General features: G+C 47.3%; 5 protein-coding genes across 6 annotated transcripts; all 5 read right to left on the reverse strand.

Moving 5' to 3' along the window:
* Positions 1–132: 132 nt before the first annotated feature.
* On the reverse strand, positions 133–1,654 carry ONS95_010479 (uncharacterized protein; the record flags this gene model as incomplete). Of its 2 annotated transcripts, XM_058504076.1 has the most annotated exons (2): positions 1,063–1,654; positions 133–908 (listed from the first exon to the last, which is right to left on the reverse strand). In XM_058504076.1, the coding sequence occupies exon 2, from the start codon at positions 754–756 to the stop codon at positions 133–135; it is 624 nt and encodes a 207-aa protein (XP_058360789.1). In that variant the 5' UTR covers positions 757–908; positions 1,063–1,654. The 2 variants fall into 2 exon arrangements, with proteins under 2 accessions (XP_058360789.1, XP_058360790.1); XM_058504077.1 differs by having other exon boundaries at positions 133–1,236.
* Positions 1,655–2,925: 1,271 nt separating this feature from the next.
* On the reverse strand, positions 2,926–3,650 carry ONS95_010480 (uncharacterized protein; the record flags this gene model as incomplete). The annotated part of the gene is made up of 2 exons (XM_058504078.1): positions 2,926–3,182; positions 3,242–3,650. 2 exons carry the CDS (start codon positions 3,648–3,650, stop codon positions 2,926–2,928), a joined length of 666 nt encoding a protein of 221 aa, XP_058360791.1.
* A 1,729-nt stretch (positions 3,651–5,379) lies between these two features.
* ONS95_010481 (uncharacterized protein) lies at positions 5,380–7,608 on the reverse strand (the record flags this gene model as incomplete). Its single annotated transcript, XM_058504079.1, has 2 exons — positions 5,380–7,434; positions 7,534–7,608. The coding sequence occupies 2 exons, from the start codon at positions 7,606–7,608 to the stop codon at positions 5,380–5,382; spliced, it is 2,130 nt and encodes a 709-aa protein (XP_058360792.1).
* Positions 7,609–8,681: 1,073 nt separating this feature from the next.
* Positions 8,682–9,806, reverse strand: ONS95_010482 (uncharacterized protein; the record flags this gene model as incomplete). The annotated part of the gene is made up of 1 exon (XM_058504080.1): positions 8,682–9,806. One exon carries the CDS (start codon positions 9,804–9,806, stop codon positions 8,682–8,684), a length of 1,125 nt encoding a protein of 374 aa, XP_058360793.1.
* A 614-nt stretch (positions 9,807–10,420) lies between these two features.
* ONS95_010483 (uncharacterized protein) lies at positions 10,421–11,312 on the reverse strand (the record flags this gene model as incomplete). Its single annotated transcript, XM_058504081.1, has 2 exons — positions 10,421–11,223; positions 11,282–11,312. The coding sequence occupies 2 exons, from the start codon at positions 11,310–11,312 to the stop codon at positions 10,421–10,423; spliced, it is 834 nt and encodes a 277-aa protein (XP_058360794.1).
* Positions 11,313–12,873: the final 1,561 nt, after the last annotated feature.

The raw sequence follows: 12,873 nt of genomic DNA on the forward strand, positions 1-12,873 counted from the left end.
CCAATTACCACAGTCAGGGTGGCTGCGGGTGATTGTTGGACGAAACATGCTTGAAACGTGGAATCCGCCTTTACACTCGATCAGCTGCTCAAGAAGGTCTCTCAAAGCGTCGAACGTGGTAGTTAATACCACTCATGGACGGAATTCCAAGCATGCAGAATTGACCCGCTCTCGTCGCTGGTCTTCCGGCATTCTGTCCCAGAGACTCCGAATATACCTTGCCAAGGATGTTTGCTCATGTCGGTACCATCCAATTGTCCCATACGGATAGTCGTCCACGACCTCTGGTGCTTCCTCTTCGACGTCTATCTGGCCAGTCTCTCCATTTTCTTCCTCAATGCTGTGATTAGCTTCTTGCTCGCCATCTTCTTCGCCACTTTCAGTCTGTTGCTCCAACTCCTCGTCAATCTCTCCTCCGCTGCCAGCATCGCCGTCATCTCCTCCGTCATCTCCATCGCTTTGGTCAGCTCCATCGCCTGCATCGCCTGTATCATCCCCGTCGTCATCATTACCATACTTATCATCTCCTTCACTCTCAGAAAGGGAATCAGGGAACATGTGTCCCGATCGGAAGCCAATGCACTCCACCCTTGCTGTATTACACCTATGACATGGCTTGCCACCTGTGCAAACCTTGTGTAAAGCGCTGCATCTTTCGCATCGGTGAATGTAGTCCCAGTCAACGGTGCGTTGTTGCTGGGCAGGGGTGGAAGCTAAAAACGCAGCCTGCTTTTGTTGGCGGGCGAGACTGTTCATTTTGGACACAGGTGTCTGGTAGGTATGTCGTGTGGATGATTTTGATTGAGGGCTTCGAGGAACGAATTTGCTGTGCGATTGCGAGCACCAGAGTCGGAGAGACTTTGATAAGAATCTGCAGCAGATGTCGATAGATTTGCAGCCGGATGAATCTGTTGAGCGAAGCATCAGTCTCTAGTGACAGAATGTGGGTGAATCGGCAGGAAGTTGAGGAACGGGATGATTAGACGGCCGAATTTGAGAAACCAGTACTTTGAAAAAGTACAAAGAGTATAATCAAGGTGTGAAGAGGGCGACTATACTTACGGCTTGTGGCGAGGTAATTGTGCTGCAGCCCGATAGAAGTGTTGTACGTCGGGACTGGTATCGGCAGGCTTTGAAGTGGGAGGGGTTGCCACAAGAGAAAGATTTGAGATCTCAGATGAGAACAGATACTATTGCTCAAGTTGCGTGTGGTGGTTTCTGATGATGCTCTTCTGATCAAATTAGCTATGTTTGTGGGCTGTGTTTGGCGTTCGAGATTGTGGTGGGACAAGGAAGAGAATAGCTGTTCGGGAGAATTTATGGGAGGCCAAGGTTCGATACAGAGAGGCTAGGCCGCTTATCAACAGCCGATGACTCGATGGAAAAAAGCAGTACCAATGAATTCTGAAGTACTGGAGGGGAGGAAGAAAACAGATTGCGGCAATTGGAAATTGTCCGTTGATGTTGCAGAAGCAGGAAGAGTGAAATGTAGTTGGAAGGCGAAGTACTTAGCCGGTTCGGATTTGTATGCAGTCAAATTGGCTGTGGTATGGGTAGTGTCTGCACAGTTTGAAGTCAATACTTTCTGGCAAGAATGAATGCGGCTTGAAGAAGATAGGTGGAGCAAAGTAACCAAATTAAAAGCACCAGGCAGTTATTTCATGCACTTCCTACAGTAGATTTTGACAACGTCGCAGGATCATATCAAGTAGGATCTACTCTGTAGTCTGCTTGAGTTGCAACTTGCCTAGGTCCCCGATACTCAACATGTACTTGTGTGGAGGTCTATGAGGGAGCGGGATGGAGGAGGGAAGCTGTAGACAGCTTGACGATTGAGAAATATAGCAAACATACAATCATCTTTGCAATGGAGAGCTGGTGTGTTTCGCAGAAGATACAAAATTCTCGGAGTTCTCGTCGATGGTGGAATGTTTGAAGAGTTGTTGATCGTATCTTTGCTCAAAGCTGAAAAGGAGAGGATGTCAGCAATTTTTACTTCAAACGATATGACAGGGACAAGTATTCGGCTAGCAAGCCTGCGATTTTTGTGGTATCAATGAACGGGTTTTTGGAGTGCGTACCTTCTTGTGCGTTGTATGGAGCTTTTTGGGGGGCTGCTTTCTGCTTTCGTTTCTGTGTTGTCCCTTTTGAGGACGGTCAATCACGGACCACGGGTGGATTTCTCAGCGGAAAGTCGAAGGTGTCCAAAACATTACACCTCAGAAAACGGCTCCTCTTGTCTTCCATCACATGGAGTGACTTCTTGATGTTCTTTTGGGGGAATGGCTTCAGGCGGTATTGGAAGTATTATTCATGTCGTTATATCTTTATAGGTTATTTCGCCAGGAATAGCAGCAAATCTTATTTTATTATGCTTTACATCATAGTCTACATGTATAGGTAAGTAGCCACGTCACATCAATCAGGTGTCTTCTTGTGCAGACATGCGCTTGGCGGTCGGCAGGTTGGGGCTATTGAAATGTCTTTGTATTTCAAGTAATCATCAAGGGCAGTAAGGGACTTAATGTAGATTAAAGCTACTGCTGAGAATAAGTCAATGACGCTGCTGGCATTGAATCCGACGAGCCGCTAACCACCAATGACATGGGAACGCTGACTATGACCATTTTGGCCAAACAAACACAACGAGTAGGAAATAGAAATATAACAACACAGGCTTCAAAAGCCTACCATGAACGCATTTCAGTTCTCCAGGACGATCAAGAGAAAGAGGAACATTCGTGCGATTGCTCCAACGAAATATGGCTATAATGGCATACTCTCAGCAGCCACACCTTCAACGCCCGATAAATGCCCCCTTCAGGACAAACTTGAGTCAGTTCTTCTCAGATGATCATATTAAGTGAATTGGTCGTCGTGGTTGATCTCTCGAACTTCCGTAGTCTTCAGGCCTGTTCATCGGAGTCACATGTAGACCGGGGCTCTCCCGAGTCCGTCGAAGTCGTTGGCAGAGTTGTAGAGACCAGGCCCATGAACGTACCGGAAAGTGTCTTGTGGATACCAATTCCAGCCCTCAGGGAGCTCGATAGCTTCGGAGATATTCACTCTCTGTGGGGTAGCTCGTGGGAATTGTGGCTGAAGAATGAGACCGCCTCTGTCACGAGCTCGAATATGGCGCATCTCGTCTTCGGCTCTCGAATGAGTGGGCTGCAAGTATGCTGCTACTCAAAGTCAGCATATAGTGTCAAAGGTTCTTCCCCACGGCTTGTGGATCACTTACGAGCCGGTTCGAGAAGGGGGGGATAGTGATGGAACTGTGGTATATCATGTCCAAGCATAGCGGCAAGATCCTCCTCCGAGTAGCCTCCAGGCTCTTGACCGTCCTCCTGTCTAAGAGGATCTTCTACCGGTCTGTCATCTTCGCTGGTTTTGTTGGTTTCGTCGAAACCTACTTGCGCTCCATTGTTGTGCGCCGCAACTTGGTTCTCTTCCGCTTGGGAAGTGCCTGGTGTGGCGAATGGAAGCCTGGTCATGACATTGATACACACCCGTCCGTTCTTCTCACATCCATCGCAGGGTCTCCCGCCAGTACAAAGCCGTTTCGAATTCGTGCAGTGCAAGCACTTGCGGGGCTTCTTGTATTTCGCCAAGTATTGCTCATCGTTCAGAGGTTTCTTCGGAGCCCGCATGATATGATCGTTGGAAGACATTTCTTGTTTTCGAAGTTGCTAGAGCGTGGTGTTCTTGTACAGATCTTGGTTTTGTATCTCGGTATTTAAGGTTAATATTCGAGATTTGGAGGTACTTGTTAATGACGAGGCTGATTTTAAGGTCACTGGGAGGAATGCCTGCTCAATGAGCCAATTACCACGTGCCTGGATCGCATGCCTTCGATGGTGAATCCCTGGCTTACCGGATACGACAAAAAGCAAACCAGATAAAGTATCTTTCTGTCAATTATGCTGTCTATATAGTGACATGTAAGTCTCCATATCTATATAATTATTCCTGTCAATGGACTCCTTGAGGCTGGTGGCATTCGTGCCACGGCGATCCAGATTCGAGGCACAGGCCAGCACCCGAAGAATGAAATCTAAAAGCGCTTCGAAAGTACTGCTACTTAAGCATATCAAGCTGAGTTCAAGACTCAACTCCAGATATCGGTGCTGGCATGCTGGATGGTTATTTGGTAATGACTTGGCAGGTGGATGTTGACCTCGCTTAGTATTCCACATTCGGATAAGTATCATCATCAGGGAAAACTAGAAGCACAATCTGCTTCACGCCGCAGACTCTTCGAGGAAATGCGTTATACAATTACACTCTGAAGACAAACTTTTATCTTTGTTGGCTTCAGCCGCCTCTGATCTGTCTTGCCATCCTCTTCATGTCTTGGTGCGCTTTCTCCTGGACTGTGCATCTTCACTGTCGTCTGTCCCCCGCTTTCTAGGGCTCGAACTGGTCGGGTTTGGCAGATTTAATACCATGATAGGAGCTCCGTACTATTTCTTATTTAATTGTTTTATCCAAAATGGAATTTGTTGGCTTCAGGTGCTAGAAGCGCACTTCCAGGCAAACTGGGCGAACAATTTGCCGTGGCTTCGGGTGCCGAAGTTGAATCTTGGTGTGATGGCTTAGATTTTGGCAAAGAGTGATCCTCATATGGCGATCTATAGGAGATTGAACTCTCGCTTTGGGAAGTAATGAGAAGAAGAAGTTCTCGACGACCGCTGGAGAATATCGAGCCGCTGCCATCCTAATAGTTTCGCGACGAAAGTGAGCTTCTACCTTCTGAGTCCATGCTCCCCGGTCACGACTACCATGGATCCGCGAGCCCGTGCTTGTTAAATGGCGGTTGTGTGAATGAGATGCAGATCTTGCTGTCAGAACATTGATCCCATGCTCATTCCCCGTATGGACTGGTTTGATTTCACTCCTCATGCTTGGTGATCGATTCACAAAGTGTGGACGCTGCCTATTGTCTGGCGGGCTACTCGGCTGATACCTGATTCCGCACCTATCCCACAGCGTGATGTATCGCTGATTTACATCTTGTAGACCAATGATCACGGTCGGATGCGCAAACTTGCCAGAAGTACATTATCGCTTTCATACCAGTTTCATTTCCTCAAATTGCATATTGCCAACTAAAAACATAATTATATGAGCCTCTATGAGCAGAATGAAACGTTGTGGACTCAAGAGGTAAACCCCCTTAATTCCTCGGACGCTCATTGCTGAACTCGAATAAAGCCAAAAATAACCTGGTGCCGCAAAGAAATAGGAAACCATATTCATGGCATCATTCTCAAAGCTAACAAAAGAAAAGTACTCTATGCAAGAGAAAACCAGGAAGAAAAATACGCACTACCAACAGAGACGATCGCAACTTCAGCTCCACTGCTTCGTCTTTCTGCATCAAACTCCTCGGAACAATCTGCTCCGCCTGGCAGAACGCTTATCTTCGTCATCATCACAGTATCTCTTACGATTCATCTCACTATGAGACTGCTTCTCATTCTCTGCCTTCAATCCTTGCTCAAGGTCATGCTCAAGCTCCTGCATGAACCACTTCTCCTGCTCAGGAATGACTGTCACGCATTTTCTGAGTCTCGAAGAAGGAGGACATTTCTTGTTACTGCTGACTCGATACTTTCCAAGTACCTTATCTTTCATTAATCGCATCTCTCCCGGGCTGATATCAGTGGTAGATGTGCGGAAGTCGTCTTCATCAAAATCATCATCTATAGGAGATCTTGGTGTGCGGGAGGATATCGGCGATAAGGGTGAGACTTGGTCTTTTAAGATGCGAGGTATTGCCAGTTTATTTCCTAATCGGATAGAAGATACCGGCTCAAATAATGTCGCGTATCTTGGAAGACCTGACTTTCTTCCGGCAGACTTTGCTGAGTGGCCTTTTCTGGTGCTGGGAGCTTGAAGATACGACAATAGAGAGGCTTCGCCACATAGAGGAGACTGGGAAAAAGAAAGGTTTTTAGATTGACTCTCACTGGGGCTACTGCCGTTGAGTAACTGAGGGTCGATTGTAGGCGAAGCATCTGGATTGTGGCAGTGATACTCGCTTCCAACACGGCGGTTTCCCCGATATAGCGCAGCAACAGGTGCTACTGGATAGTTTGATGCCTGCTCCTGATACAGGCTCGGCTCTGGCTCTAGATAAGTAAAGTGGTCAGCGGCTTGGTGGACCATTGGAGGAGGTGATGGATATATTCCTAGATAGTCCGTCTGATGCGAAGCTGCTTCCAGATCAGGGCTGGAAACGGGGTAGACTTCTGGGAAAGCTGCGAATGCTGAGACACCCTCATCAAAATACTCTGCAGTTAATCCCTGTACGGGTTCCGTGCAGCCGAAATCACTGTCAAAGTGATACTGTTGTTCGAAGAGGGGCAATAGATATTCATCAAAATCTTGCGGCTTGTCGTTCTGTATAGTTGCCAAGCTAGTTGGCACAGCTTGCGTCTGGTCTTGGACCTTGGGTAGGCGACCCAGACCTGGTATATGTGCAAAAATATCTGTCTGCTGAGTGACGGGTAGCTGATGGTCAGGAGTCGGCGATATTGAGTCAAGGTTGTCAGGATATGGAGGATTGAGCGTGATCTCCTCCGCTGGGGCTGGATTAACAGGCATAATCGAAGACAGTTCCGACGATGGAAATGAAGCGAACAGGGCTGGATCCAGAAGTGCAGCATCAAATCTACCAAGCTTTCCAACATCTCTGGAGGATGAAGTGCATTGTCTCTTTCGGCTTGGTTCTGGCTGTTCATCATCCTCTTTGCTCCTCTTCTGCGTTGTGGTTGCCTTGGGTTCGGGAGAGGGAGGTGGTGGCAATGTCTTCTCAACCCCAGAGCGTCTCGGGTCAGTACGCTGCTTCTTCACAGCTAGTATATCATGGTGGTCATCGATCTTTCGTTTCTTGAACGATGTTGCTACTGGGTCTGCAAACGTGCCTCCTGAGTTTGCGGTGGATTTGCACAAGTCTTTGGGAACCTTGTTCAGCGATATGGACGCCTCGACCATATCGTGCAACCTTGTTTCTGTGCGGGCCTTTTCAGATGGCACAGCTTGGACAAACTTGCCACTATCCTTTGAATTGGTTGTGGTATGGTCCGTAGTGCTGTGGAGACCCGAGGAGATTTTGCCACCAGCTACGTTCGAGCGCTCAAGACGGCCAAGCGCTCCGGCGGTGTCGTGTGCTGGGCAATGTAGTGGTTCTGAAGAAGCAGCTGCCTGGTTGACTTCAGAATCTGTGTCATTGGAAGATGATGAGATATTGGATTCGAGAACTTGCTCACGGGCATTCTCCCTCGGGACTTGGTCAGGGCTGGACGAAGATTTGATAGACGCGGTTATGGTCTGCCAAAGAACTTCGATTTCTGATTGGGTGGAGCAGAATTGTGTGTTAATATTCTGGTAGAGTGCAACATTTGGGTGGAGTAGGAGGTCGCCATTGGGCTAATACTTGTTAGCACTCAGTGCTATATGCACAACAGACATGCCAAAGAGTAATTCAGAGCATTGGAAGATATGTAAGCATCAAGTCATGAAACTTACTTGGACAGGAGGGAATGAAGTACTCATGCGTTGAACACATGCCCTCATGGCGCCAATGAATTTCTTAGCGTACATCCTGATTATAGAGCTTTCGTCACTGTGGAGTGAGATAGTGTGCCGAAAGACGCGTTGCGGAAGGCTTTTTGCTTGGCAAAGACTGCTTGGATCAATTGCGGTTTGCAGAAATCGTCCAGGCGCGCTACAAAAGTCTAGCTAAGTGAGTCGGAGATAAACAGACTCTGATGAGGATATCGATCTCTTCTGGCGGGCTAGCTCGATACGGATGGCGCTAGTGTAAGGGGTTTCGATCGAGGTGCGACATTCTCCTCGCTTCACTCTTCAAGTAAACATCACGTGATATGCGACACAATTTTCGGTGTGCGTCATACCGTCTGCGTCTGAACAGTAGTGAATAGGTTGTGGATGATACTAAGTGCAGTTGGTATCTTTTCATCTTGGAGCTTTATGTAAAAAGGTTGTCGGGTCATCACAAAGAGTTTCACAAGTGATGTAGTTGGAATTCCTTAGAAGCTCCCAGCAGCGCGTTCACACTACTTGTCACCTCAGAGCAATTGCTGTCTCCCTTCTGTCATAAACGCTGGATAGAATGCGAAATCTCCACGAGAGTTCATTGCAGTGTAGGGATTCTTTTTGGTTTCAGTTCGGGGTTTCAAGCGATAATTATCCATGAGCTTCTCTAACGTCCATAATAGCAGCAATGAATGGACTCCCATGTATACAGCCGATTTTGCGCTGGTTTGGACTGTGACTTTAACCCTATATGGTATGAGACTTCTCTCGAATTCTTGATGCGCGACTGTCGAGAACTGCAGCTGCTTGTTACTATTGGAAGATGCTGGCTCAGCCGACGCGAGGCGTCTGCCCGCTTACGACTCAGCGGCATTTGAAAAATTGACGGCACATACTTACCTGTAGATATATGTGTATAACTAAGAAGTCACCTTTGTGATTTCACACGTTTTTTTCCCCGGGCTAAAGTTCGCATGTTCAAGCTGACGGCAGAGATATTTCATTGACTGCATACAACCTAAATTATGGTTCTCTCGCAGCTTCCCAATGCACCCTGAATACAGCCCTGAATGCAAGAGGCGTCCAGAAATTCGAACCCAATACTCGATGGATGAATCTCAGAGCTGATCAACCTCATCCAGACATTCCATTTCGTTGTCTGCATCAATGATATCCGATTCTTCCTTTCCTTGCTCAGAAGATGTCTGGTTGTGGTGTGAGGTTGGGCTATCGACTTCTGGCAAGGCTGCTGTTAAATCGTCTTCCTTATCATCATCTGCCATTACTGTGTCCTCAGTTGAAGCCTCGAAGTTGACTACTCTCTCGGTCTGAGCTGCAGAAACATTGCCTCCACTATCATCAACATCCTTCTTGACCCCATTTCCACCATCCGGCTCAGTGCTGTCCCTTGGTACTTCATGGCCATCAAATTGGAGATCGCTCCTGACAGCGGACTCTTGTATGACGCCAACCATTTCTGTGTTTCCATTTCTCTCGTCCGTGTATCCCTCGAAGTCGAAGAACTCGTCAAGCGCCTCATCAGGCATAATTTTGGTAGCCTCGATGAATATCCTGTGGTTATATCCGGCTGTGAACATCTTGTGATTTTCGTGTTTACGAGGTAGTGGAATCAGCTGGCGGTTGTTGTTTGCGGCAGCTGGTTGTGCTGGGTTACGAGCGAAGGTTGACTTTGAATGACTTTGAGTGAGGTTTCCAGCAGGAATAGGATCAGCTGCTTTCGGATCAGGCGACATAATTTGAGCTTTTGTATCGAAGCAATGACTCTGAAATCCAACGGAAGAGTTTTTCGTTGGTTGGGACAAGGCGGATGATGGATTTCCAGTCTCAGGGTGGATAGAGCATGACTGATCTATGGGTGTTCCCGTTTCTGACTCTCTCTGATTCGACGAAGTGAATCTACCCTCACTGTTGACAGTTTTATCCCCAGATATGTAATCATCGCTGGCGAGTGTAGCTGATAGATCGACTGGATGGAAGTGCCCTGCAGAGGTGAATGGAAGGCCTTGAGTACTCTCAAGGCTTGGAGCTTCGGCAGATGGCACAGAATAAGTGACTGGATGGGAGGGAATAGTCTCTTGAGACTCATATGCGACCGAAACGTTCTCGACAACTTCGGATGAGGCTTCCGTGCAGGCTTCTGGAGTTGTTGAAGATGCATCTGGTAGGCTTGAGATGGTAGATCGGCGAGCAATCTTTGTTGTCTGTGATGGCTGGTCATCCATGGCTAGAAACACCTTAGGATCGACCAACCACACTGTTTGTCTTTGGCAGAAAGTTGTTGATCTGTAATCAAGTGCAAAAGAATGGAAATGAAGGCAAGTGGTCACTCCGATAGGGTTGTGGCCCAAAACGGGAGAATGGGTATTTCAGGCACAACTTTCAGTCCTTCGAAAACTTGCAGTTAGGCATGAGTTTTCCAATAATGTTCAGTATACTAGCCACAGTAGGCTCTCATCTCTTGTCAGGTTTCCATGCAAGAAGTTTGTTGGAGATCGGATTCTGTCGGACCCACCGCCAATCTCATCTATCCACCAAAAAAAGCTGTAGTAGTTAGGCATGACATTTCACTTTGGAATTTTAACGTACAGATGCTTCATTTAGACTGTAATCAGTTATCTCACTTGACAAGAGTGAAAAGCTTGATTTGCCCAAAATAACTTTTGAATGTTTGACCACTAGAACATCGCCAAACTCCTGCAAATACAAGAATGTGCCTTCAAAACATCAGTTTTCAACAACTCAGGATCTTGGAACCAGCCTATCGGTCATGCCCACTCCTCCCTGATCTATCTACATTGGGCTTCCGTGCTTTGAAAAAATAACGACCAAACTTCTCTCATTTCCTGCTCGTCTTGGCACGCTTACTGCGAGTTCCTATCTTGGGCTTCGGCTCCGCGACCTCTCTGGCCGACTTCCTCGTAGAAGGGGCCTTAACCTTTCGCTTCTTGCGAGCAGCACCTGAGTCTTCCTTCTCCTCTAAGTCCCTCTCGTCTTTTAAGTCTCCTTGGGCTTCCTCTCTCTGACGCTTCCGGCTGTTGCGGCTGATGTTCTGGCGCGACTCTCTACAAGCTTCTTTCGGCTGTTTGTCATCATGAAGGTTTTCCATTACCTTCTTGACAATCTCCGCAGCCGTTGATAGAGGTTTCGCATCGAGATTCCTCGTCTCACAGGCAACCCAGCATTGGAGAGCTTCGAGGTCGAGCGTCCAGTCTTGCTTCTTCTTGGATAGTCCCTTGTTTTTGGTAGTCAACTCGCAGTACGCATCCAGGACCCCGAACTTGAAGATCATTTTTGAGTCATTCTCGTTCCGATCAGTGAAGGCCATGTGAATTTGGAACATTGTGAAGATCCGGTTAACGTTCAAGTCAGCTCCGCTGTACATGGAGCAGAAGCTATCCATAATCCAGCTCCATTGTTCGCGGCCTTTGATGGTACTGCGGTCGATCGATTTCTTGGTTTCCCATCGATGTCTGTAGCACCAGTCTAGCTCGACTTTGTGCAGTATCGTGAGATCTGGGAGTGCATCGTCGGAGGTGCTTCCGGCGATGAGGATGGTGGGATAGTCTTCAACAGCCATTGTGGCTCTGCCTAATTCTGTTTTGTTCGACAGAAGGTGGGTCACAGTCTCGAAGACAGACTCTTTGAGGCTATTAGTGTTCACACGTGATGCATGAGGTCTGAGAAAGGAAGTACTTACGGGCTTGCTCGGGACTCAATTTGTGTTCCATATGATGGTATGTGTTTCACTCAGTAGATTTGGAAGGGTTTTGTTGAGAAGAGGATGAGAATGGATGATGCGGTGCGCGTCGATGTCTTTGGTGCTTCGATGAGGACTTGAACTATTGAAGATGCAATGCTTGTTCTTGGTGGGTTTCTTGCAAAGATCGGTTGCAGATGCAGAGAATTTACTTGCTTAAGTATCACAGTGAAGATTGTGTGCTGTCGAGATATACTCTAGATGTGAGTTGGTTGACAGTACGGTTCATCGACAATGCGATCGATTAACAATATAAACGCGCCATCAGGTCGCTGCCAAGTCCTTAAGCGAGGAGTAAACAGACCATACATTTCCGCACAAGGCTTCTTATTCAAGCCGCCGGACCACGAACAGATACAGCATTGTGCTATCACATACTAAGCTGACTCAACTTGTTTCACAACGATATTTGGGGTCTAGGAGTCTAGGAGGCAGAGAATATACCTATGACTTGTACTTCAGGTCACATGACGTGGGCTTCGAGGTGGCCCCAGGCTGCAATTTGTGATATCCCTGGTGGGCGCTGAAGTGAAGTCTGCTCGATAAGCAATTTGTACTCGAAGATCTTGGAAGATATACGTTTCCATCTTATTTGCTTTGTTCTGTCTTCGGGGCATGTGAAAATAAGGCCGATGGGTAGAGGGAAAGATGTGGACGGCTTCGTTGAGAGACTGATTTAGGAAGTGACGACTTTTCTTGCAGGATGTTGAGAGTTTGAAAAAGATGGAGCTGCTGTGATATTTATTTCTTGGAATACTTCATACATCGTCAACTGAACGATATCTTCCTGCATTGGTCGGACTTGCCATGCATATCCCCATGCGTAGCCATGACTTCCGCACCAGCCAAAATGGCGTCGGCTGAAGTCGTGTACAGCATTGACCACATCCCAGCTCCGAGTGTGACCAGTGAACTCAACTGCCTGGCTCAACTGCCTGGGACAGCTGCTGAGATATCGAGAACTTTGATTCCAGATAAGTGTATCGTCCCAAAGTTGTTCACGAATGTCTATATGATGCATCGTAGTGGTACATCCTCTTCATCCAGGTCGTCATTGTGCCGCATCGCCATCGATTGAGCATGCCAGCAGCTGTGTGATATCCAAAAGCTATCTAGACAGTTCTCCAGCGCTCCACTGATCTGTCATACAGGAACACTCCACCTAGCACGAGTCGGCCGCCACTTGACCAGCACATAAGACCAAATCTATGCCAGAGAGGTGGCAGAATCAAGTAATGGTGAAGTACCAAACCAGTCCCGCTACTCCTCTATCAACAACAGTACTGAAATGCGAAAACGGATCATCTTCCCTTGAGATGCTGTGCAGGCTGCTCAGGGCCAGCTGTGTAGAAACGACTTTGATCCGCCATTTTGTTTTCAACAGAAGGTATTAACGTATTGGACTTTCAATTTTGAGAATGGGACTTTCCAAAGGGCGGTGTTCGGTCATTCTAATTCGGCTAAGGAGAACGCCAACGAGAACCACAAGGAGACATGTCATCGATATTAACATCCATATATTGAAGTTTGAT

This window comes from Cadophora gregata (assembly GCF_030347475.1).
Source record: "Cadophora gregata isolate MNR1 chromosome Unknown scaffold_4, whole genome shotgun sequence".
NCBI classification, from domain to species: Eukaryota; Fungi; Ascomycota; class Leotiomycetes; order Helotiales; family Ploettnerulaceae; genus Cadophora; species Cadophora gregata.